Genomic DNA, 23005 nt, shown 5'->3' on the forward strand with positions numbered 1-23005 from the left:
AATGACAACTCCTATCAGGGTGACTGACTCTTTTGTGAACCTAGTAAAAATGAAGGAGATAGACCGAAAGTCTTTGGTTGATAAACCAATTTTCTAAAAGGCATCATGGTATAATATATTCGTAGAACTTCCTGCATTAATCAAGATATTTTTAACTAATGCATTAGTGATCATGAGGAAAACTACAATTTGTGATCATGATGCTTTGGGTATAGGTGCTCAGTCACTTTTTTCTCAAACCTTTTTAGCTATTAGTCTCTTGCATACATCTTTCAAGCAGAGGAATTATTGTAACCCCAACCCTAGTTATGCCTTTGCTTGACCACTTGGCATCCCCGCTCACCAGCCCTCGTAAGTGGCCAAGAGAGGGGAGGGGGGCAATTGCCGTTGCTTGTCGGCCCTCACTTGGAGGCGCATGTGACGAGAGAAGGGCAGGGTGACGATCAGCATTCATAGGTTACATGCGAAAGCATAAGCGGCCAATGGAGGGGGAGCAATCAACGTTACCTATCAGTTTGTGCACAAGGCGTAGGTGGTCAAAGGAGAGGACGAGGGCGATTGGTGAGGGCTATAGTCAACCATGTAGGATGGGTGAGAGCTAATGTGCGGAACTACTAAGCTGATGACGACCACACATGGGGGTGGAAGGGGACAACCAATGAGATAGAGGCACTGCTAAACGTAAGTGGAGATACGACGAAAGACGATAACTGATAGAGGTAAAATAATTATTTTTTAAAAATATTATGTGAGAATTTTTTAAACTTGGAGCGGTCTCTAACAAAAATCCAGGATTTTTTTCTTAAAAAAATTCGCCCCTTCAAATTTGAATATAAATATTTTTATACTTATACCAAAATCAAGTTCCGACCTTGCTATTCTGGCATCCGATCCGTTTCCTCTTTCATCCGCTACCGTCCGTCGCTGCATCAACTCCATCGATATTAATCCAACGGTGGCCTGGAAGATCCCTAAACCTAGAACAACCAAGTTTTCCCCAACCCCTCACCTCAGTTCGTAGTTCACTTCGATCGCATCGATTCCTCTCGCTCCCATCTACCTCCCTCCTCCCGTCGTCGACTGCTGGGAAATATCTCTTCCGCGGCACCGTCGCCGCCATCCACGCCTTTGAGTCTCCCGTTGAAGTTGGAAGCCCATCCTTCCTGGTGAAGTGGCACCACCAGCACCACCGCTGCCGATCATCTGCCAGAGGATGCGCGGATGAGGACGAGTTCAAACTGCTCCTAGGGACGCTCTCTTCCTCTCACCATCGCTGGAGAGCGGCGAGCCATTAGGTTTTCGGACACAGTGGCAGCCTTTGGCTCTTGCGATCATCGAGGTTCTTCCTATCTTCTTGGGTTTTTCAGATTTGTATATAGGGGTTATTTAGTGTAGTATTTTGTTATAGAATAAAACGAATGCAATGCGTCTTTGCCTGACAAAGATTACAAAAAAGAGTAGGATTCGGGAATGAAATTTTAAGTACAAACATCTATAAGAATGCACTACTGTATATTTCTAGAAGTTCAAGATCAGCTTATTATCCTCGACTTGTATGCTTCTGATACGATAATAAATTTCAGTTCAAAGTCCTAAGAACTCGGGTTGATACTATGTAGCTAGCCAACCAAGTTTGATATTAGAATCTATTATAGACTACAATCAGGAAACATCTAACTGATAACCGGATCAGGTTGAGTTTCATGATTAGATGCATGGATAAATATTAGGTTAGACACGGATCATATTTTAGCCGACTGGATGGGGTAATTGTATGCCAACTTTTATGTCTATGCATCAAGATGTTAACAGAAAAAGAACGGGGTAATACTGAAAGTTCTTGAAAGCTCTACCAGGGCATATTGGTTATGATGGTTCCATCCTTTTCTTGTTTCTACTGAAGGTACTGTTTACGAGAGTGAAGCAGTTTGCTGATCTGTAGCAAATGCTTAGTTATGTTATAAATGAAAAGTTCTCAACCATGTTTTTCAGGTCTTGGGTTGGTGAAATTTGTTATATTTGCTGCCTTAGCTTATGGCTGCAAAATTGTGGTCTTTTCTTTTGATGTCTTCTTCTTTATTGTTAACTTTTGACTTCTGAAAAAAGATATGACTTTATCAGGATCCAGTACTGAATTCCTCAAGTTTTTCCCAGTTCAGAGGATCCTTTTACAAGTTTATGACACAATATTGTTATCATAATGAATCATCTACATCGTTATAAAAAATTTGAAACAAGAAGTAAACTATTTGTTGTCAATTGTTTGTTTTATGTATATCACACAAGATATGCTGCTGAATTGGAAAAATGATGAATCACTTGTTTTTGCTGGTGTTATCTATACTAGTTAAATAATTTTCAGGATCAGGTCCTTTAGGACAATATTTTAAGTTTAATATTATTGTTAGTGTTAATTAGAAAAAAAAGGCTGCAATGTGCGAGTGTTAGGGTACCACATAGCAGAACGTGCAGTAAATAGACACATATGCATCTGCATATTAGTATATCTTAAATAAAATTAAGTATAAATGAAGAAATATACAATGGTCTAAATTACTTAGGGAAGGGAACAAATTTTTATGCACCACTCAACATGTAACCTCTAGTCTTTTCAATGCCTGAATGGCATATCTTTCTAAATCTGATTCGATATCTATCAGGTGAAACAATAGAAGCATGTACTTTTGTCCAAATTCCTTGATGATTTAATTTAAATGATCAAATCCAATGCAGGTAGTAGGTAGCATAGATAAGATTGCTATGATGGTTGATATAGAATTCACTGTTCCATTATTAGTTCCTAAATATATGCCAAGTCCAAATAACAATTCATAAGTTGACACAATATTAATGGCATTTATTAGCTGTTCTTAAGTAACAATTTATTAAAAAAAAGTTGAGAAGGTGCAAGGGATGTATATCATTTTATCATGGACCACACAATATTACCAAATTATTACTGGTAATTGAAATAATATTGGTAAGAATGAAATGTAAATCACATATGTGACCATGTTTTCATATCGCATGCAGCATGGACATGCTAAATTTTACATATACAATAATGTGACATGTTATGAATGCATTGCCTTATGCAAATATGATTGCATATGCATATTCTGCATGACCCGTATACTAATTTAAATACTGCTCAGTATTGTTTCTGTTGTTCTATAGTATATTAACACAATATGCTTTAGGTTTATAAAGAATCTAAGCATCCTTAATTTGAAACTTCGTGACCTTCATTTCTAATGCACATATAATAATTTTGCAAATTTATATCTGCAGGCATAGTACAAACCTTGAGTTGCATCCAAGTCTGGTAAAAGCTTTCAATATGGCAAATATAAGTATAACAAATATTCTGGAGAAGGTATGCAACTGTTCAAAATTTTATTCTGGTGCTTCTGCTGGATATTCTATTTGTGGGCTCATTTTGATAGTGGCTTTGATGGTCCATTTCTAGATGACGGGTAAGGATAAAGATTATAGATATATGGCAACATCAGATTTACTTAATGAATTGAACAAGGAAGGTTTTAAATCTGATTCTGATTTGGAGATGAAGTTGACAAGTGCTGTCCTCCAACAACTAGAAGACGCAGCTGGAGATGTATCTGGTTTAGCTGTGAAATGGTTTGCTTTCTAAATGCTATTTGATGCATTTACTTGTGTCTGATTCCTTGGATTGCGATGCATCTTACAAGTATTGCATAAACGTCTTGTCTATAGTCTTGTTTAACTGGTTATGATCATAATATTTGCTTGTTATATGGTCTTAGGAATTTATTTATTTTTTTAAATTAGACTATCATTATAGTATGCATTCGAAAGTTGAAATTTGTTGAATTTATGGTTAAATAATCTTTATGGTGATTCACCTCCTGGATACCTTACGAATAAAAACATTCTTTTAGGGTTGACGGAAATTCAGGAGTTCACTGCTACATAAAACATTGATGACAGTTACCGTTTTCAAGGTGGTTAATTAAGTCATTTTGCATGATTCTGCATAATTTAACACATCTGATTTTTATTAATTTTTAATAGGTAGCAAGTCCTAATAGGAAGTGGTGTGGTCTGGTTTGTTCAATGATTAATACATGGTGAAGTTGAGTTGCTCATTTTGTGGCCATCCATAGGCCATTCTTTCGTAGTTGTTTCTTCAGCGATTTCACAAAGTTTTTTTGTTAGTCAAAGATCAGACTGAACATTTCTATCATTTTCGCTTAAAATGGATGGTGTTAAACACATTTGGTTTATTTTAGTGTTCCACTACAGCTTGAGATGCACATTCTTTAGGAAAAGGCATATAAAGGATAAAAATATTGATGTCTAAATGATAACTCGCTGGGTGGGACATTGGGAGTGACTTTGCAAGATACAGATTGATGTTAGATGAATAGTATATCTGCAATGGTGACCAAAACTGAAGATGAATATGCCATCTTTTTATTATGCATATTGATATTCATAATGGAGTCTGGGAGCTGAATGTGCACCAGAGATTGGAGAAGGCATATCGTGCTTTGGAGTTGTTCTCGTGTTATTATGCTTATCATGAACTATCCGTTGAATATTCTTTTTTAGATCATATCTCATCTACGAAGAGTTTTTATTTTATGCAAGGTTTTTAAACATTTTTTGCATTAGTTCCTCCCATGTGAGATAGAGCCTTCACTTTTCTATTTGATTGGAGACCATTCTTGATTTGCTCAAGATGTCTCCTCAAGAGAGCTGCCTTACAATTTCAAGTGGTATCTGTATGTACTCCACCATATCTATTCTTTTCACTTTAAACATCACACTGTTATGTAATTGGTTTTTTCACAAATGAAGAGATCAGTTATCGCGTGTTGTACTCGATAAGCGATCAGTAATTCTTTGTCTTCAAACATATGTTTCTATTCTCCACATGTACTAGCTTAAAGATTCATGTTATATTGTTAAATTATATAACATGACTGGAAGACTGGAAGGGACAATATGGATTAGATGATTGACTTTTGGCAAAAAGTGAATTAAAATTATCTTAAAAATTACATAGAATATTTTAGAAATAAAAAGTGATGTTTAAAATTTTAAAAGGAACTGTAGCAACTAATTAAGATTTTTAGCTACAATTGATACTTTTGCTACTTCTTAGAAGTGTAAATATGTAGCTGTTCCATGATTATCTTTCTTTGGATGAATCGAGTAGTCTTTGTTTGATCTTGTCTAAATAGAAATATTTCTGACTGCAATAACCGAACAGTTGTTCTTCAGTTAGTTCTTGGTTGGACTTCGGTAATTTTTTCATGTGCCTGCAAGTCTGCAACCATCATGTACCCAAAAGGAATATGTAAATCCTGTTTATCCAGTTTATTTTGTTGTATGGTAATTTATACTTCTTGATCTTGATGTACAAATCATGTTTGGTTTAGGTGCACCTCATTAATTGAGCTTTCTTCCTTGCTGGTTTTTTTTTTTTTTTCTGTATATAGTCTGGCTCCTCTTGTCAAGAAGATCAGTGAGGACAGGATTCTGGAAATGGCCAACAAGCTCTGCGACAAATTGTTAAATGGGAAAGATCAACATCGTGATATTGCTAGTATAGCCTTGAAGACAATAGTCTCAGAAGTTAACACAACGTCCCTTGCCCAACGTATTCTAGCTTCTCTTGGTCCTCAGTTGATAGAGGGCATAACTAATCCTGTGAGTTTCTTATAATTTCTTTCTGTTTAGCTATTGTCTGTGGACATCTTGTGGCACTTTATCTTGACCATATGAAATTTTTAGTTGAAGCTTTTTGTTTAATTTTTTAACGACTCTTATTTCAACATGCACCTTTTTTAGTTTTTGTTATCCTATTTAGCTGCATGTTATATTTGCTTTCCGTATAATTGGATACATGGAAAACATTGTAGTTCTACAAATGTTTCCTTAGGGATGCAGGAAAATGAACATTGTACTTTTTTGTATGAGTTGTTTTCCTATCCAACATATTTGTGAAGGGAAGATTGGATGCGCTGTGAATTATGGAAGTGAATCTAGGTTTTGTAGATGTTTGTGTTGAGATTCTTAATCAGAAATCATAGAGAACATGTTGCTTTCCTTCTTCCATCCACTTCCTTGCGCTTTGGTATTATAGAGAGAATGTTGAGGCAGTGTACGCCTTTCTTTCTTCTTCTCACGTTTTTATGACCTTTTTGTGTTACATATGTTTTTGTTGCAAACTATGAAATATGTTATCTCAAATAATGTAACAACCTTTTTTGCTTGGACTACTCTTATCTACCAAATTCACAGATTTATGCGTTGGGAACTTTTTTTAATGTTTGGGTGTTGACGTGGTGCTGAATTCGTTTGATAAGTGAATAGAAGAAGAATTATTTATCGTGACTAGGATTCTTTCTGTAATTGCAATTCATACTCTGTACCTGATAATGTAATCTCATCATCTTGTTGTTACAATCAGTTAGTTCTTTGTGTATTATGCACAGGCTCTACTCTTGCCTGTCCTGATTGGTTTCTGTCTTTAATTTTTTTTCTTAAGCGGCTTACATCTAGAACTTACATCTGTTTGATGACTATCTACATTCCTTGTGTTCTTTGTTACTTTCATTGTACAGCTTGCACTTTTAGATGTTTTGCTCTTTTTGACACTTGGACTTCTTGAATGCAAGATCTAGACCTTTTATAGTTATGGAATTATTTATTTTGATTCAGTCTTTTGTTACTTGCGATGCATTATCCTGATTATTTCATTGATACGTCGAAGTACTAGATTTTGCAATCTTCTGTTCTGCCAAGACTTGTTGTTTGAGTTTAAAGAAAAATTCTACGCATATTGATGATACAAAAATATTTTTTTATTTCTGCCAGGGGAAGAGCACTGAGATTAAGTGTGAATGTCTTGATATATTAGGCGACATGCTCCAGAGATTTGGAAACTTGATGACAAAAGATGCTCATGAGGAATTGCTGAGTGCACTTCTGTCCCAGTTGGGTTCTAATCAAGCCAGTGTTAGAAAGAAATCAATTCTTTGTATTGGTGAGAAACTAGTTATTTCCAAGGGGTTTTTGCCTATGTATTCTTTTGAAGCTCCAAATTTCTCTCTTTTCATATATTTGCACATGTACACTGTTGTATATATCTCTCTAGAAGGAACAATTTGTGTGTATATACATGTGTGTGTGTGTATACATGCCATGTGCATGTGTACCAGTGTTATGAAACTTCATAGGCGTTTATCAATCCAAATAGCATATTATCCATTTCCATGTTATACTTTTGTAATGAAATAAATATTCTCTTGATTAAAATTATTTAATAAAGTATCTTCTTGCTTGTAGCTTCTCTTGCCTCAAGTTTGTCAGATGATCTCTTGGCTAAGGCGACATTTGAAGTTGTTCAGTTGTTGAAAAGTAAGAATATAAAGCCTGAACTTACACGAACAAATATTCAGATGATTGGAGCTTTAAGGTAACTTCTACTTGAGATCTTATTCATTGCTTCCTTATATTGTGTTCTCATGGTGTTGACATGCTTTACTTATTCTGTATCTATGTGATCACTATTTATTTTGCCTGCAAAATAGGCTGGTGTTCAAATTGAGTTTATGTACATTGCATTTTCATCAAATTGGATCACTTGTGTTATGTTGAATTCATCTGGTCATTTCTCTGAATTCAGAATGGACACAGAGATGTTTTTCCTATAAGATATGTGAATAAAAATATGACGGATCAATATTTTAATAGTCCTGCTTGTTTTTGGCATTTAATCCCATTTCACAAAATAAAGTGCAACTAGTGAAAATTGTATTCAAATTATTAAACCTGGACTTGTGCTGACCATCTGATGGCATGTATCAGTGTTTTTTGAGTCAGATATTCTTCTGACTGTAAGCTTAGACAGCAATTCATGGCTGAGTCTCCAGCAGTTAATGTTGTATGCTTAAAGAAGAATATCACTGGTTGTTACCTTTGGACAGAGGAAGAAAAAGGCCTTCCAGTCCCCAGCTATTAGGAAGTTGGTTGCCCAATATCACTTGGAATCAAAGTGATGTAGATACTGAGTTGTAAGCAGGATCATTCAGTATTGTCCCATTGTTTCCTTGTGACAAACATCAGTTAGAATGTCTCAGCTTCTCCTATTTGCCATTCGAGTTTTGCATACATCCTTTCATGCCAAGAGTGGTTCTCACAACAATGAACTGGTGGGGTTTTCAGAAAAAAAAAAAATTTCAGCTTGTCAATGCTCAAATTCATTTGTATAGTCCGTGATGTAAAACCTTTTTCCTTATGAGTTCAGCGTACACATAGTTCATCTTTAGTTGTAAATCTATTATTCAATGCAACCCCTGAACAGTCACTAGCCTTGATCACCGGCTCTTTTGATATAGATTATAACTTCGATAAGAAAGCAGGAGGTGAGGGTCTCTGATAAGTGACAACTTAATTGTTATTTAATATTTCAATATTTTGGAAAGTAGTGTTTGAGTATAGGGATGAAATTTTGGGTTTGGAGGACATGCTATTGCTAACGCTAGTTTATTTCATCGTTAGAAATTGCTCTGCATATTAAAGCTTGAGGAGGGAAATATGCTTGAGAGAAATTAAGAGTCTAAAGCTGGTCTATGGGACACCAAAGGGTAGCTACATCACTCGCCCATTACATTGGCCTTAACCTGACACCTCTCCTTTTACAGCTTTTGCACCTACATTAGCTTTTTCCCCGAAGGTATACGGCACTAGGCCCTGTTATAGTGGTATGTTAGTCATCAGTTTATCAATTGACAGTGACCAATACAAGTCAGGAAAAATGACATAATAGTAAAAATTTTCTACGAACTTGTGATTTTTCTTCAAATCCAATAATCTGAGCCTTGTAGTGGTCAGCTTCGAATGATTTTAGCCAGTGATCTGGTGTTGGAGAGGAGAATAGTTAGTAATCAATTTGAAATAGCAAGACATGGCTTCTGATATTTTATCTCATTTTCCAACCATCTTTAGAATATGATTTAGTTTCAATCAGTTACCATTGGCTTCATCTGTTTTTCGACAAAAACTGGTTTTGATCAATCAGTATACTGGGTCTGGCTTACAAACCACCTGTATCCAGACAATCATCCTGGTCCCTGTTTCCTTCTGATGATACATGCCACATATAATGGCAGTATGTCTCATTTTCCAACCATCTTCAGAATATGATTTAGTTTCAATCAGTTACCATTGGCTTCGTCTGTTTTTCGACAAAAACTGGTTTTGATCAATCAGTATACTGGGTCTGGCTTACAAACCACCTGTATCCAGACAATCATCCTGGTCCCTGTTTCCTTCTGATGATACGTGCCACATGTAATGGCAGTATACTGTAAAAAGTTAATCCATTCTCATAGGTGTCTCTTTGAATGTGATTTTAAACCATCCTGTAGAAGTGGTGGAATAGTGTTTGAAGGCATGATGGAGGAGATTTACCAGTTCAAAGAGCATTAATAAAGCAACATTGTTCTCTGTATATATGTATGTCTGATATTCTGTTGAGCGATTTGTGTGCAGACTGCTATGTTGAGTTATACTTATATGGTTATACCAACTCTTATTATGTATATATTTACCAATATGAAACTTTAAGCAAATCATATATATGTCTGCTATCCAAAATATCTTATTTGAAGGATGTCTGTTGTTGTTCTTTTAGTCGCTCTGTTGGATATCGTTTTGGACCACACCTTGGTGATTCGGTGCCGTTGCTTATTAATTACTGCATGACTGCCTCGGAATCTGATGAAGAACTCCGTGAATACAGTTTGCAGGTACACTCAAGCAATGATCTTTTTCACTGCATTGCAATTTCTATAGCTTACATTTTTTTTAAAATAAAGAAGTTAGAAACTTGCATCAATGTACTTTTTCCAACTTCTTGCAGGCATTGGAGAGTTTTCTACTTAGGTGTCCGAGGGACATATCTCCATACTGTGATGACATTCTAATTCTAACTATGGAATATTTAAGCTATGACCCCAACTTTACTGATAACATGGAGGAGGACACTGATGCTGAAGGGGATGATGAGGAGGAAGATGAGTATGTTGCTCAAACGTTTAAAATGTACTATTGAGCTTTATAAGTATTTTCTATTTCTAATATAGTCTTATTACAAATTCTGACAGTGAAAGTGCAAATGAGTACACCGACGATGAGGATGCCAGCTGGAAAGTTCGAAGAGCAGCTGCAAAGTGCTTACAGGCTATTATCATGTCACGACCGGAGATGCTTATAAAGTTGTATTATGAGGCATGTGAAGTACTATACTTATTTTTGCTTTATTTGCATGATGATGTGGTTGGTGCTATATCCTGATAATTGGCCATTTTCTTAACAAGATGGACTAAGTCCTCTATAGCTGCAACGTCGATATATGGCTGTTTGTTGTAGTTGATATCTAATTCTGTTTGACATACATGATCACCTTTATGAATCTTAAATTAGTTTGTTATACCAATTTCATACTGAGCATAAATTGTCCATTTGTTCCTTATCTTTTTACTCATGGTCTATGTGGGGTCTGTTGCTGTTTGCAGGCATGTCCTAAGTTGATTGAAAGATTTAAAGAAAGAGAAGAGAATGTCAAGGTACTCATAGATCTATCAAAATATTAGTGTTGAACTAAGATATACTGACTTGTATATCTTAATTGTACAAAATGCCTTTTCTTTTCAGATGGATGTATTTAACACATTTATCGAGTTGTTACGGCAGACTGGTAATGTGACAAAGGGACAAGTTGACATTGACGAGTCAAGGCAAGTAGTTATTCCATTGTAATCTCAAGTTAAACTGTAAATGCATCTTTTGAGTGCTGTTTATGTATTTGAACCTTGTTATGGGCAAACAAAACCATGCAAACATCACATAAATAATGCAGAATTTTAGATATCCAAAAGAAATTAGGGTCAAACTGATATCATCTGTTACTTAATGGTTCTCATTTTTCTAAACTTAGATTCTGCAAATTGGGATGGTTCTCAGCCTTCGAGCTTCATGTAGCTTTTATGGAACTTAAGTTCTAGATCAAATGCCAATGTCAATTTGCCAAATTGCTCATATGTCTTCTGAGGGGATTTTGACATTCTGGTTTAGTCAATAAAGCATTAAAATCAAATCGGTGGGGTATATCAGATGCACCTTTCTGTTGAATAGTCTGTCAACACTCCCAACTTCTGAGGGGTTGTCATCCACTTACTAATTACCAATCATAGAACTATGATCATCATGGTTGTCCAATTTAATTTTCCAACATCCAGTTGCTGATTTCTTACTAGAACTGTGGTAAACTTTCATAAGTATAGTGGCATCCTCACATGTTCTGTGGACCTGATATCCATAATGAAATCTTGAATCAAGTCAGCCATGATTCACAGTTTCTGTTTGATGGCCACCATATCAGCTCCAGTGGTGCCAATTTCTGCTTGGTCAAATAAGTTTACTGTGAATCTTATTTAATTTAATAATACCGATTGCTTCATTAGACTGCTAGATGAAAATTGCCACTGCTCAATTTTTTGTGTTACATGAGTGCAATGGTGATTGTGTGGAGAAATCTGATATCAATTTTTTTGATAGATACTTCTCTTTATGTTCTTTCTTCTCTTGGTTTTGTAGCCTATACTTTTCTTAATATTTTTCATATTTTTTTCCTTCTTCCTCTCCTTCTCTTTCATTTTTTAATCCAATCTCTTCTTCCTCTCTGCTGTGTGTTGATCTCCAAGCATGTTGATATTATCTTGTCATCTTATTATCTTGCCATCTTCAAATATTGCTTTGACTGTATCGCGGGATGACAGTCATTGTTTCTGAAGCAAAAGACTATAACTTTTTTCCTTGGACAAACCTTTTACGACATCTTGGTATGATGCATTTTCTGCTGGTTTTTGATGTTCAATTCCTTAACTAAAGTTAATATGAATGACATTATCTTGCTTTATTTGATTCTGGTTAAATGCAGTCCACGATGGTTATTGAACCAAGAAGTGCCCAAAATCGTGAAATCAGTTAACAGACAACTCCGTGAAAAATCTGTCAAGACTAAGGTCGGATTTCTTCCGACATCTTTTCTTGGCTCAGTTATTTTCTGGTGTTTGTAAGTTCCTCCACTATATATGTTCAGGTTGGGGCATTCTCGGTATTAAAAGAACTTGTGGTTGTCTTACCTAATTGTCTTGCTGAGCACATTGGCTCACTTGTTTCTGGGATTGAAAAGGCATTGACTGTAAGTTATTTCTAGGTGTTATAGTACAACTCTGTCCTTTTCTAACAATCGTATATAGTGACTATATATTTGCTCCTCTTCCCAGGACAAATCTTCCACCTCGAATTTGAAGATCGAGGCCCTTGTTTTTACCAGATTGGTTATGGCTTCACATTCACCTTCTGTATTTCATCCATACATCAAGGTAAAATAAAATCCTTCTTCCTTCTTGTGGACCCACATATGATATTTAAATTTTAACATTGTAAGAAACTTCAATTGGGCAAATTCTGTTTAGCTGTAGTATGAATAGTCATGTTTTATCACCAAATTTGTTGAGGGAGTGATCACCTTCAAGTTTTTGCTTTCTACATCTGATTTTTGTAGTTTTTTATGTATATAGATCATGAATCCTTCATGTCTAGGTTATGATAAACTCAATTTCTCATTTTGCACACTATTCCCTAACATTCCAAATTACATTGCACATTTGTTGTTGGTTTATCATGACTTTGCTTTTTATCAATCCTAGTTTACTTTATTAATGTAACTCCTTTTTGGTTTTTGGCATCGTTTCGAGTTTCAAAGAGTTTTTTTTTTTTTTTTCTGTTGTACTGTACCAATGTATCTACTTGGGGGTGAGCTGTGCTAATGTTGATTTCTAATGATGTTCTGACATTCCTGATGTTGATTTCTGCTGGCTGGCATGGAATGTGCTATAGACGTTTGACTTTCATATCATGTCAAGACATTACAAACATATGGTGTGCTGGCAGTGCTTCGGACGCACACTTTGTCAACACCCAGACAATACTGATATTTCTAACAAGTAATTAGATGATAATATCATAAATTTTAGTCTTAACTAATGTCATGCATCATAACTGAGCTCCATGCATTTTTTTTAACTCTTCAGGGTGCAGGTAAATAATGTGTATTGGTATGGTTCTAGTTGCAAAGCTTCACAGATAAATCAATATATCCATCATATCTGGCTAAAGCGGCCTTAGAATAATTTCTACCGTGCACACTAATTTGTTTTTTAATTTGATCATTTTTTACTGCCAACATACTTCAGGCCCTCTCTAGTCCAGTTCTATCTGCTGTTGGTGAAAGATACTATAAAGTAACTGCTGAAGCATTACGTGTCTGTGGAGAGCTAGTCCGTGTTCTTCGTCCTAATTTTGAGGTAATTACATTTAAGCTATATTTTACTCTCTATCACTTGTATGATCAGCGGTAACTTGAGTTTCTTTGTGGTGTAGACATCCACTTTGGACTTCAAGCCATACATCAACCCTATTTATAATGCCATATTGGCACGTTTGGCAAATCAAGATCAAGATCAGGTTGGTTTGAAGTTTTTCTTTGGTTCTTCACTTTGAACATCTTGCTTCATATATCTAAATAATGGTTTCATCCCAGGAGGTTAAAGAATGTGCTATATCTTGCATGAGCCTTGTAATTTCAACTTTTGGTGATAATCTACAAAGAGATCTACCTGCGTGCCTTCCCATACTCGTTGATAGAATGGGAAATGAGATTACCCGACTCACAGCCGTGAAGGTTATCCTTTCAAGACTTTATATTAAGATGCAATTTGGTTTTGAATTTTTTACTTTTATGTGAATGCTAATTTATTCACCTTCTCTTTTTGAGTAAATATGTCAAAATTATAAATGAATTTAATTGCTGTAATACTCTGGATACTAGAGGAATAAATAGATCATGATAAAATGTGGGTGTCTTGCTTTCACATGCTATAATATCTTTCTATATATGTAGAACTTAATAGTGTTATAATGTTACTTCTTAAACAAAATTGTAATTCATTAAACAGCTTATTATGGTTTTTTTATCAATTAAATTTCAAATAGCAGTGTTTTATCAATTAAATTTCAAATACTACTAATACGTGGACATGATACTCTAGGACTGCCATATAAAGGGTCATACAACATATATATTTTAAATTTCTATTATTTTGGTTTTCTATTTAATTGCATGTTTTTCATAAAATTGATGTAATAAAACTTTTACGCCTTGTTTTAACCTAGGGTCTAAAATTACAACTAAGCAATATAAAGGAGAATTGACACATTTTTTATTTAAGAATGTTCTTCATTTTTTAAAAAACTATATAAGCAAAATCATACTTGTGTCTATCTTTTTGAAAAATTTGAGAAAGTACATCTGGAGTACTATCATGTGGCTTCTGCAGTTTTCTGGTGGACGTGAATTCTGGTAAGATGCATTGCATGTATGCCTTGTCTCCAACAAGAACATCTATTCATGTGGCGATAGACACATCTGCTGATGTTTGCAATGGCATCCACATATGTACTTCTATAAACTCATGATTTATGTCCAAGCAGCATTTATTTACTTGGAAAATAATTCCTAGAAATTTCATTTGGAAATTGAATAATTCTCTTCAACTTATATGTCTCAAGCTAACAACAAGCAACTCATACTGCAAGCTCTGCTGATTGTTAATATATCTTGTACAATGAGTAAAGAAATTGCTAGTCATATCATTGTAGACATTTGGTTTCTGTAACATGTAATAACATATGGTTAAATCCATTTCAAAAATGTCTAGACTTATCAACTTACAGGTCATAAAATTATTGTTCAATATCAGTTGAAACTTGAAACTTACTCCCTTGATTAATTGGATAAGTTATGTATTCTGCTCAAGGTTGGCGTGGCCTTTGCAAGTGATGAATATCAGTTTATTATTATTATTATTATTTTCCTTCTAGGTGTTGATATTACATGGCCCCCTTGTGATCCTGTCATGGTCAGCAGTGTTTGCTATTGCATTTTTTTTTTCTGCTATGCTACTAACAGTATCTCATGGATGCAGGCATTTGCTGTAATTGCTAACTCACCTCTTCGCATAGATTTGTCATGTGTCTTGGAACAAGTTGTTTCAGAATTAACAGCATTTTTGCGGAAGGTATAACATAAACAGTTCATGTTATTAAAGGATTGGTGAATTTGACATGATGATGTATCCTAAGATTGGTATGCTTATTTTACAGGCAAACAGAGCTTTGAGGCAGGCAACCTTAGGAACACTAAACTCCCTTGTTGTTGCTTATGGCGAGCAAATCACCTCATCAGCTTATGAAGTTATAATAGTTGAACTTTCAACCCTTATAAGGTTCTTTTGGTTATGCTATATTATCCTTGAGCTACTTCATTTTCTTCAATCCAGCTTCTGAGTTATGAATGTGTTGTTTTGGCAGTGAAGCAGACCTGCATATGACTGCTCTTGCTTTGGAACTTTGCTGCACAATGATGACTGACAGAATATCCAGCCAAAGTGTTGGTTTGACTGTTAGGCATAAAGTTCTTCCTCAAGCACTCATATTAATCAGGAGCTCTCTGTTGCAGGGTCAAGCTCTGCAAGTATCTCATCGAAACTTTGGTTGCTCAAATGTGGAAATTTCTAGTATTCTTTTTGTGTACTAAGATGGTGTTTTGGAAATGCTGCAGGCATTACAAAGATTCTTTGCATCATTGGTTCATTCAGCAAATACAAGCTTTGACGCACTATTGGATTCACTCCTTTCAAGTGCTAAGCCTTCACCACAGTCTGGGGGCCTTGCTAAACAAGCTCTTTATTCAATTGCACAGTGTGTTGCTGTACTTTGCCTAGCAGCAGGTGATCAGAAATGTGCATCCACTGTAGAAATGCTAAAAGGCATTCTGAAAGATGATAGCAGTATGAATTCTGTAAGTTCTTTGTGGGTATTTTTTCGTTCTTTATTGATTGTTTTTTGTAATTTTTGCATCGTTGAGTGATAAAATTTGGGCTTGCAAAAAGAAATTTAGTTGCTGGTCTAGTTGATTCTTTCAAATTTTTTCTTATCTTCAACCTTCATTCTTAGCAAACCAGAACGCTCTGCTAGTTGATATTTACTGCAATGTTTCGGCAATTTTTGTTGCTTACCAAGCTATTAATTGATAAACGGTTGAAGTTAAATGATTTGTATATGCTTCTGCAAGGATTGCTGTTATGTGGCACAAGAACGATGCCTTTCTAGCATGATATGAATCTGTGGTCTGATTAGCATCCCCTTGTTAGTCAGCACAAGCAAGATTTGGTCTAGCTATATGTTGACACGTTCATTATGTGTTTGCACGACAGGCACAATAACTTTTTGGCATGGCGTGTTTTAGTCCATACCTCCTTGTGCTGATTGATGGCATTCCTTGTGCTTTTGAAACATGACAATGAAGGATATTCTTGATAATGATCTTATGTTTAATGCTTAATGATCTGGCTATATATATAATGTAAAACCTGGTTGCAGGAAGTTTAAACAATGGACATTTGATAGCCATTTGCAATGATATAGAAATTGCTAGCTATTTATATAAACTACTACACTAGTATATTCAAAATTTTTAGTTCATTTGTTGCCGATGCCCTGCAGCCTTTAAGTTAGGGTCGAACAACAGCAGACTCAATTATCTTGTTGAAAAGATTCTAATATCTGTGCTGTTTAACAGGCTAAACAACACCTGGCTTTACTATGTCTTGGAGAAATTGGAAGAAGGAAAGATCTTAGCATGCACGTGCACATAGAGAATATCGTTATCGAGTCGTTCCAGTCTCCTTTTGAAGAGATAAAATCTGCAGCATCTTATGCTCTTGGAAACATAGCTGTGGGCAATCTATCTAAATATCTGCCATTCATCTTGGACCAAATTGACAATCAACAGAAAAAGCAATACCTTTTGCTTCATTCTTTAAAAGAGGTTTCTTTTTTGTTAAAATCATTAATTTCCTTAAGATACATGGTTGTGCTACATTGTGCACTCCATTAACTTCTTGACTTCCTATGTAGGTTATTGCAAGGCACTCTATTGATCAAACTGGCCAAAGTGAGTTTCAGGAATCTAATGTTGAGAAGATATTGAACTTACTGTTTAATCATTGTGAAAGTGATGAAGAAGGGGTTCGCAATGTAGTTGCTGAGTGTTTGGGCAAAATTGCACTTATTGAGCCTAAGAAGCTTGTGCCTGCACTGAAGGTATGTCTTATGACCTAATTTGGAGTAATGAAAATACTAATGTGATCTTGCAGAACAAATAATGTTGGCATTTTGTAGGAGCGCACGGCAAGTCCTACTGCATTTACAAGAGCAACAGTTGTTGTTGCTGTGAAGTACTCAATTGTTGAACGGCCTGAAAAGATAGATGAAATCCTGTACCCGGAGTTTTCTACATTCTTGATGCTAATTAAAGACAGTGACAGAGTAATTTAGTTTAATGGTTGTCAGTTATGTGAATGGACTTTCTAGTTATTTTGATTAATCATGGCTTGTTTTATTCTCCTTCATGTGCTACAGCATGTTCGACGTGCAGCTGTCCTGGCTCTAAGTACAGCTGCTCATAACAAGCCAAATTTGATTAAAGGACTTCTTCCTGAATTATTACCACTGCTCTATGACCAGACTGTTATCAAGGTACGCTAATTCTGCTGTGATTGATTATATTGATGATTGGACCTGTGATTGCCGGATACACTATTGTCTGTATGAATGAATTGTATGCAGTAATATTCGCCAAATAATTACTACATGTTAAAATTGGTAAAACATGTATGGAATGATATTTTGTAGGATGACTTATTTTTTGTCCCAACTTTACTGCATGTTCAACAGGTTATTTGCGTAACACCAGCACTTCTGAAAGTTGTCTTAATGGGGGCAAAAATTGTGCTCTTGATTAAGAAATCCGGTGACTACTAGGTGGATAGAAGCTTCATTTTATTGGTTGGGAATTAAGCACACTGGTGGAAAAACTGTGAAATTCCCCTCTGGTCCTAAATAGTCACAGAAGAATGTGAAGATCATCTGAAAGTCAATAAATTATCAAGCATATCCATATTCAAAGTTTTCTGAAATCACACTCAATTTACTCTTTAAATTGTTAGAAATCATTTTCACTGTTTTGCTGTATGTTGTTCTGCTATTGTTTCTCCACCTTTACATGATTTATCTGTTGGCAACTTTCCCTACTCAGTTTTCTGAATGTTGTGGAATGATGTGCATTACTTGTAGCCAAATTTTTGTATAAACTTTGTCTACACTGGTTCTTTAACATCTTTGCTGAGCAAAATGTTTGTGTTAGGCCCATCTGAAATCATTTTGTTGTCAATGCTTTATTTATCACCTTACTAATGCATTTGTGTCTAATAAATGTGAAATAATTATTTTATAGTAGGAATATATTATTGGTTTCATTACTAATGGCATTTTTCTTAATTGCAGAAAGAATTGATAAGAACAGTTGATCTTGGTCCTTTCAAGCACGTCGTAGATGATGGTCTTGAACTTAGAAAAGCAGCTTTCGAGTGTGTGGACACATTGTTGGATGGTTGTCTGGATCAAATGAATCCGTCATCTTTTATAATTCCTTACCTGATATCTGGTTTAGGTGGTGAGTATGGTTTGAAAATAATGCACAATAGATCATGCAAGACGTGATGAGACTGATGATCATGGTCATAAGTAATTTCTTTCTTAACTAATATCGCTGTTGTATTTGTCTTGCTGCACATGAATCCATTTTGATAGGATGCTTTAAGGAGGATAGTGATGGTCATGGTGATAGTTCTCTTTTCTTGAGAGTCTGCCTATGACAATATTGCCAATAAATGCTGCATCATTTAAATTATACTAGCTAATTAGTTATTGCTTATAATAAAATTTGGTGCCAACATTTCGTGAAAATTCTTCTATGTGATAATATCTTCCAACCATTGAACTTTGATTCTAACATCTTATGATGATCATCATGAAAGATTGCTTGTATGCTATTATTCTAATCATTTAACTCTTTACGGTCTTCCCAGATCACTATGATGTGAAGATGCCATGTCATCTTATCCTCTCAAAACTTGCAGACAAGTGCCCTTCTGCTGTCCTTGCAGGTCTTTGCCTTCTGAAGGAGTAATTTTATTATCATCGGGTGATTAAAATTGTAACTTGCAATTCTTTTCCCTTATTCTCTTTTTATTAAATTCATGCAGTTCTGGACTCACTGGTTGATCCTCTTGAAAAAACCATCAATCACAAGCCGAAGGCTGATGCTGTGAAGCAAGAAGTAGACCGTAATGAAGATATGATCCGGAGTGCTCTTCGAGCCATTGCTTCCATAAGTCGCATAAGGTTATAACTTTCGATTAATTTTGAAGAAGTAACAAAATAAGTATGCTATTGAATTTATTGAACGTATCACTGATTATTGCACAATTAGTGGGTGGGAGATGAAACTGTGCAACTACTCATGCACAACTGTTTTGCTAACACCAGACAAAGTCATTCATTGCAATGTGATAGAGCACTGGACAGGATAAGCTATTTTTTATTATGGGTGGTGGTGTTACATTGGCCTTCCAATTTGATATGCTTCCACAGTTAGTAAATTATGATATGCTTTTGCCTATGGATAGATATGTGCTAAAACCAAGTGATCTACATACCAATGGGACAGACAAATAAATAATCCATTATTCCAATTTAGATACGTACAGCTGAAAAGGAACATTGCCTTTGATGAATTACCCATAATTCTATACTTTTTGTCCTTGAGGGTTCTAAAAGAGAGGGAGCAGAGTTTTGTGCTTCCTGCTATTTTCTGTCTCCAAAATGATTGTTGTGTCAACTTTCCTCTCTATTGTGATGGTTATGGTACACTTCTCATGTTTCATAACCAGTTATCACTGGTTCATATTGTTCTTTCAGGTTTCTATAGTAGGTTCCATTTGGTATGATGTCTTATTTACCCCCTTTTTTCAGCACATCTCACCATTTTAATTGCACCATATGGTCCTGACAGCAAGACAATTGCTACATTCTTGTCATTGTTCAAGTTGCTGATGTATAATGGGGCGATTATATGATGCCGGAAAATCTAGTTCGCATTTTTTGGGACATTTCATCATGTTACTCAATATGGTTCCTATGCTCTATTGAATTTTTAATGCACCTTTGTGTTAGAAGGCTGTATATATATGTATGATGGCTGGTATCTGTTTTAAACACTATGAATGTTTCATGAAAGGAGCCTGATTCCTCAGGACTTGTTTGTTTCTGTTTTTTATGTTCATATTCATTACACATTGCCTATTGTTGGTTGGTATTTCTGGTTGCACCTTTGTGATGGTTGTATCCACATGCTTCGATAATATGCATTTCAGGAGATTCAAAATGTTTTATTAATTGAGATCTGATATGATTTGAGGGAGGGTTATAAATCTTGAGATATGAAAAATGTTCTTGGTTGGTTAATCTGTCTTTGGTTCACTACTTGTAGTTAAGATGCTGCTTCTGATGTGTTTCTCTTTCTTTTCTTGTTTACATCTGTGATTTATTTTTCAGTGGAGGTGACTATAGCTTGAAGTTCAAGATGCTGATGAATAACATTATGAGCACCGCATCACTCTCCGAGAAGTACCATTTTGTGCGCTCTGAGTGATGGGTTGGGGCTTTCAGCAAAATTCTTAAGCTGAGTAGTACCTTGAGCAAATAGCATATCTGAGGTTCAATTTGTCTGAACGTGAAGATTCAACTATATCACTGAATATGAAGTTTCTTTTTCCCCAAATGGAATCTAGCCTAAAGGGAAGAACAGATGATCACTGTGGTGTTGCCTCCTACCCAATTTTGTATATTGGTCTTGAACAGTATTTGTTGGTCTCGATTTATAAAACATTTGAGGAAAGAGTTGCTACTGACCCTTTAGGTAGAAACTTGGTTTGTGCATATTGATTAAAGAAGCTGCTTCTGTCTTTTTAGTTGGAAACTAAGAGGGTCTTTCTCGACTGATACTTGTGGTGGATGATTCTTATGCTGTAGCTCAAGAGACATGGAGTTTACAGGGTTGTAGTATGTGTTTCATCCTCTATCCAGGACATTGCCCCGTTGTATATTCTTGCAAGTTCGCCTGCATGTGACATGCATATGGTTGTGGATTTCCTTTCTTATGTTGTTTAATCAATGTCTTTTTGTCTCTTGAAACTGATGAGATAGCCAGCCTCTTCGATCTTGGGTGCAATTTGTATGATATAGAATTGCACAGATGATTAGTTAGTGCCTGTTCTTTGACTTGAAAGTTTGTGATCAGGTACCAGCGCTACTTGTGCCCTCGCATATTGTGTTGTTTCGGTCATCATTTTTGGTTTTCTACAAGCCTTTATTGCCGTCATACGAACTGATTCACAATGTTAATGAGTTTTTCCTACAATTTATGACTTATTTTATGTCGATCAAATCGTGTTACTGGACGGAAATTAGAAATGTCCGTGTTTACATTTGTATTCATTAAATGAAAAGATAAAACTGGCCATTGCCACATGAGACAACCAAAACTAGATTGATTTTTGGCCTTTGCAAATACAATCTAAGTTAGTGCCCACTAATATAGACTTTCGATTCCAAAAAATACATCATCCCATCTATTTACTTATGCGCCCCTCCATGCATATATCTCACGTTTTGTTATCCAAATCCTAAAACCAGTGTGTAAGCCTTTGTAATTATTGTCCATTCCCCCCATCTCACTGTTGGAATAGCGATTTTGAAACCTTAATTAGGATTAATATTCTTCAATTATTAAAATATATTTTTTAATATAAAACACAAAACAGTTATTCATTGTTATACTTAGTAGTGATTCATGTGAGTATTTTTTTTTTTGATATCTGTGGAGGGAATCGGACGCACGTCCCAAATGTTTGGTTCGCTAACCCTCGCGTTCGGACTTCTTTGTTCGCGGCCTCTATGTTTAGGGTTTCGAACTCGTTGGAGTTTTCTTTCGCCCTGTTCTTCCTGGAATTCTCCTGTCTATTCGCGCTCCGCATCCCTTCAAAGCCCTCCTCTGATCCAGCGACGGGAGGTTCCGGCGGAAAATTTCAGGAGCCCTTGGGTTAGAGCTCGAATTCTTTAACTTTGTTCTCCTTCTCTGACAGTTTCGATGTGTTCTGTTAGTCTTTCCATTGCTGCTAAACTGATCGCGATTTGTTTGTTATTACGATGGTCCTTTGGTGGCGATCGTCGAGAATTTTGTGATGGTTATTGGTGCCGGTTAATGGGGATAGGGATCTAATCCAACAAATGGGGAACGCTCGGTTGTGGCGTGCAAATCAACTGAAAAAATTGATCCAACCGATACACCGGAGAAACATTTCCATAATCATACGAAGGAGTTGTGGATTCGGATCGGTCGTGGGGTGGACCTAATTTTATGAGTCGAATCGAAAACACCACCACGAAGTTCATAAATGGTGGATTTATCTTGATTAGTGTTCATATCTCATCTTGGATTATGGAATTTGAGGGTAGAGGTATAGGGCGTAGTTTAACCCAATTATTAAAGAAAAAAACAAAAGAATTATGTGTTCTTTGCCCTTCTCTTGAATCTGACATGATCTTGCTGTAGATACTTTTCTTGAAGACCTGGCATTTGGAAGCAGAGGTATCTTTCAAATTCGTTTGGTATTTGGGCACACATTTTCAATCATCAAATATTTGTCTAAAATAATAAAAGTCTACAAATTACCACAGTGAAAAGTGAGAAACATCTGTTGGTTTATTGATTCTGAGTAAATACAAGTTTGCGTCAGATCCGGTATAGGTTAGCGTATATGAAGATTGTATCAGTGTTCTTTTGTTTAAGATATGTCAATTAACTCTGAGAACTAATTCCGCTTTTCCAAGTTGACTTTCAGTGCAAACAGAACACAAT

The 23005-nt window shown here is 35.7% G+C and overlaps 1 protein-coding gene across 1 annotated transcript; it reads left to right on the forward strand.

Annotated features, from left to right (window-relative positions):
- Positions 1–974: 974 nt before the first annotated feature.
- On the forward strand, positions 975–21190 carry LOC135624621 (cullin-associated NEDD8-dissociated protein 1-like). Its single transcript, XM_065128435.1, has 29 exons — positions 975–1339; positions 3292–3376; positions 3470–3639; positions 5487–5697; positions 6868–7036; positions 7339–7468; positions 9689–9803; positions 9917–10074; positions 10161–10284; positions 10572–10622; positions 10711–10793; positions 11996–12080; positions 12158–12259; positions 12345–12443; positions 13317–13427; positions 13504–13587; positions 13664–13804; positions 15108–15200; positions 15286–15407; positions 15493–15655; positions 15743–15982; positions 16763–17011; positions 17101–17286; positions 17365–17511; positions 17605–17721; positions 18529–18697; positions 19113–19190; positions 19290–19428; positions 20641–21190. The coding sequence occupies exons 2-29, from the start codon at positions 3341–3343 to the stop codon at positions 20735–20737; spliced, it is 3669 nt and encodes a 1222-aa protein (XP_064984507.1). The 5' UTR covers positions 975–1339; positions 3292–3340; the 3' UTR covers positions 20738–21190.
- The last annotated feature ends 1815 nt before the right edge of the window (positions 21191–23005 follow it).

Source organism: Musa acuminata, chromosome BXJ2-10 (assembly GCF_036884655.1).
Source record: "Musa acuminata AAA Group cultivar baxijiao chromosome BXJ2-10, Cavendish_Baxijiao_AAA, whole genome shotgun sequence".
Lineage (NCBI taxonomy): Eukaryota > Viridiplantae > Streptophyta > Magnoliopsida > Zingiberales > Musaceae > Musa > Musa acuminata.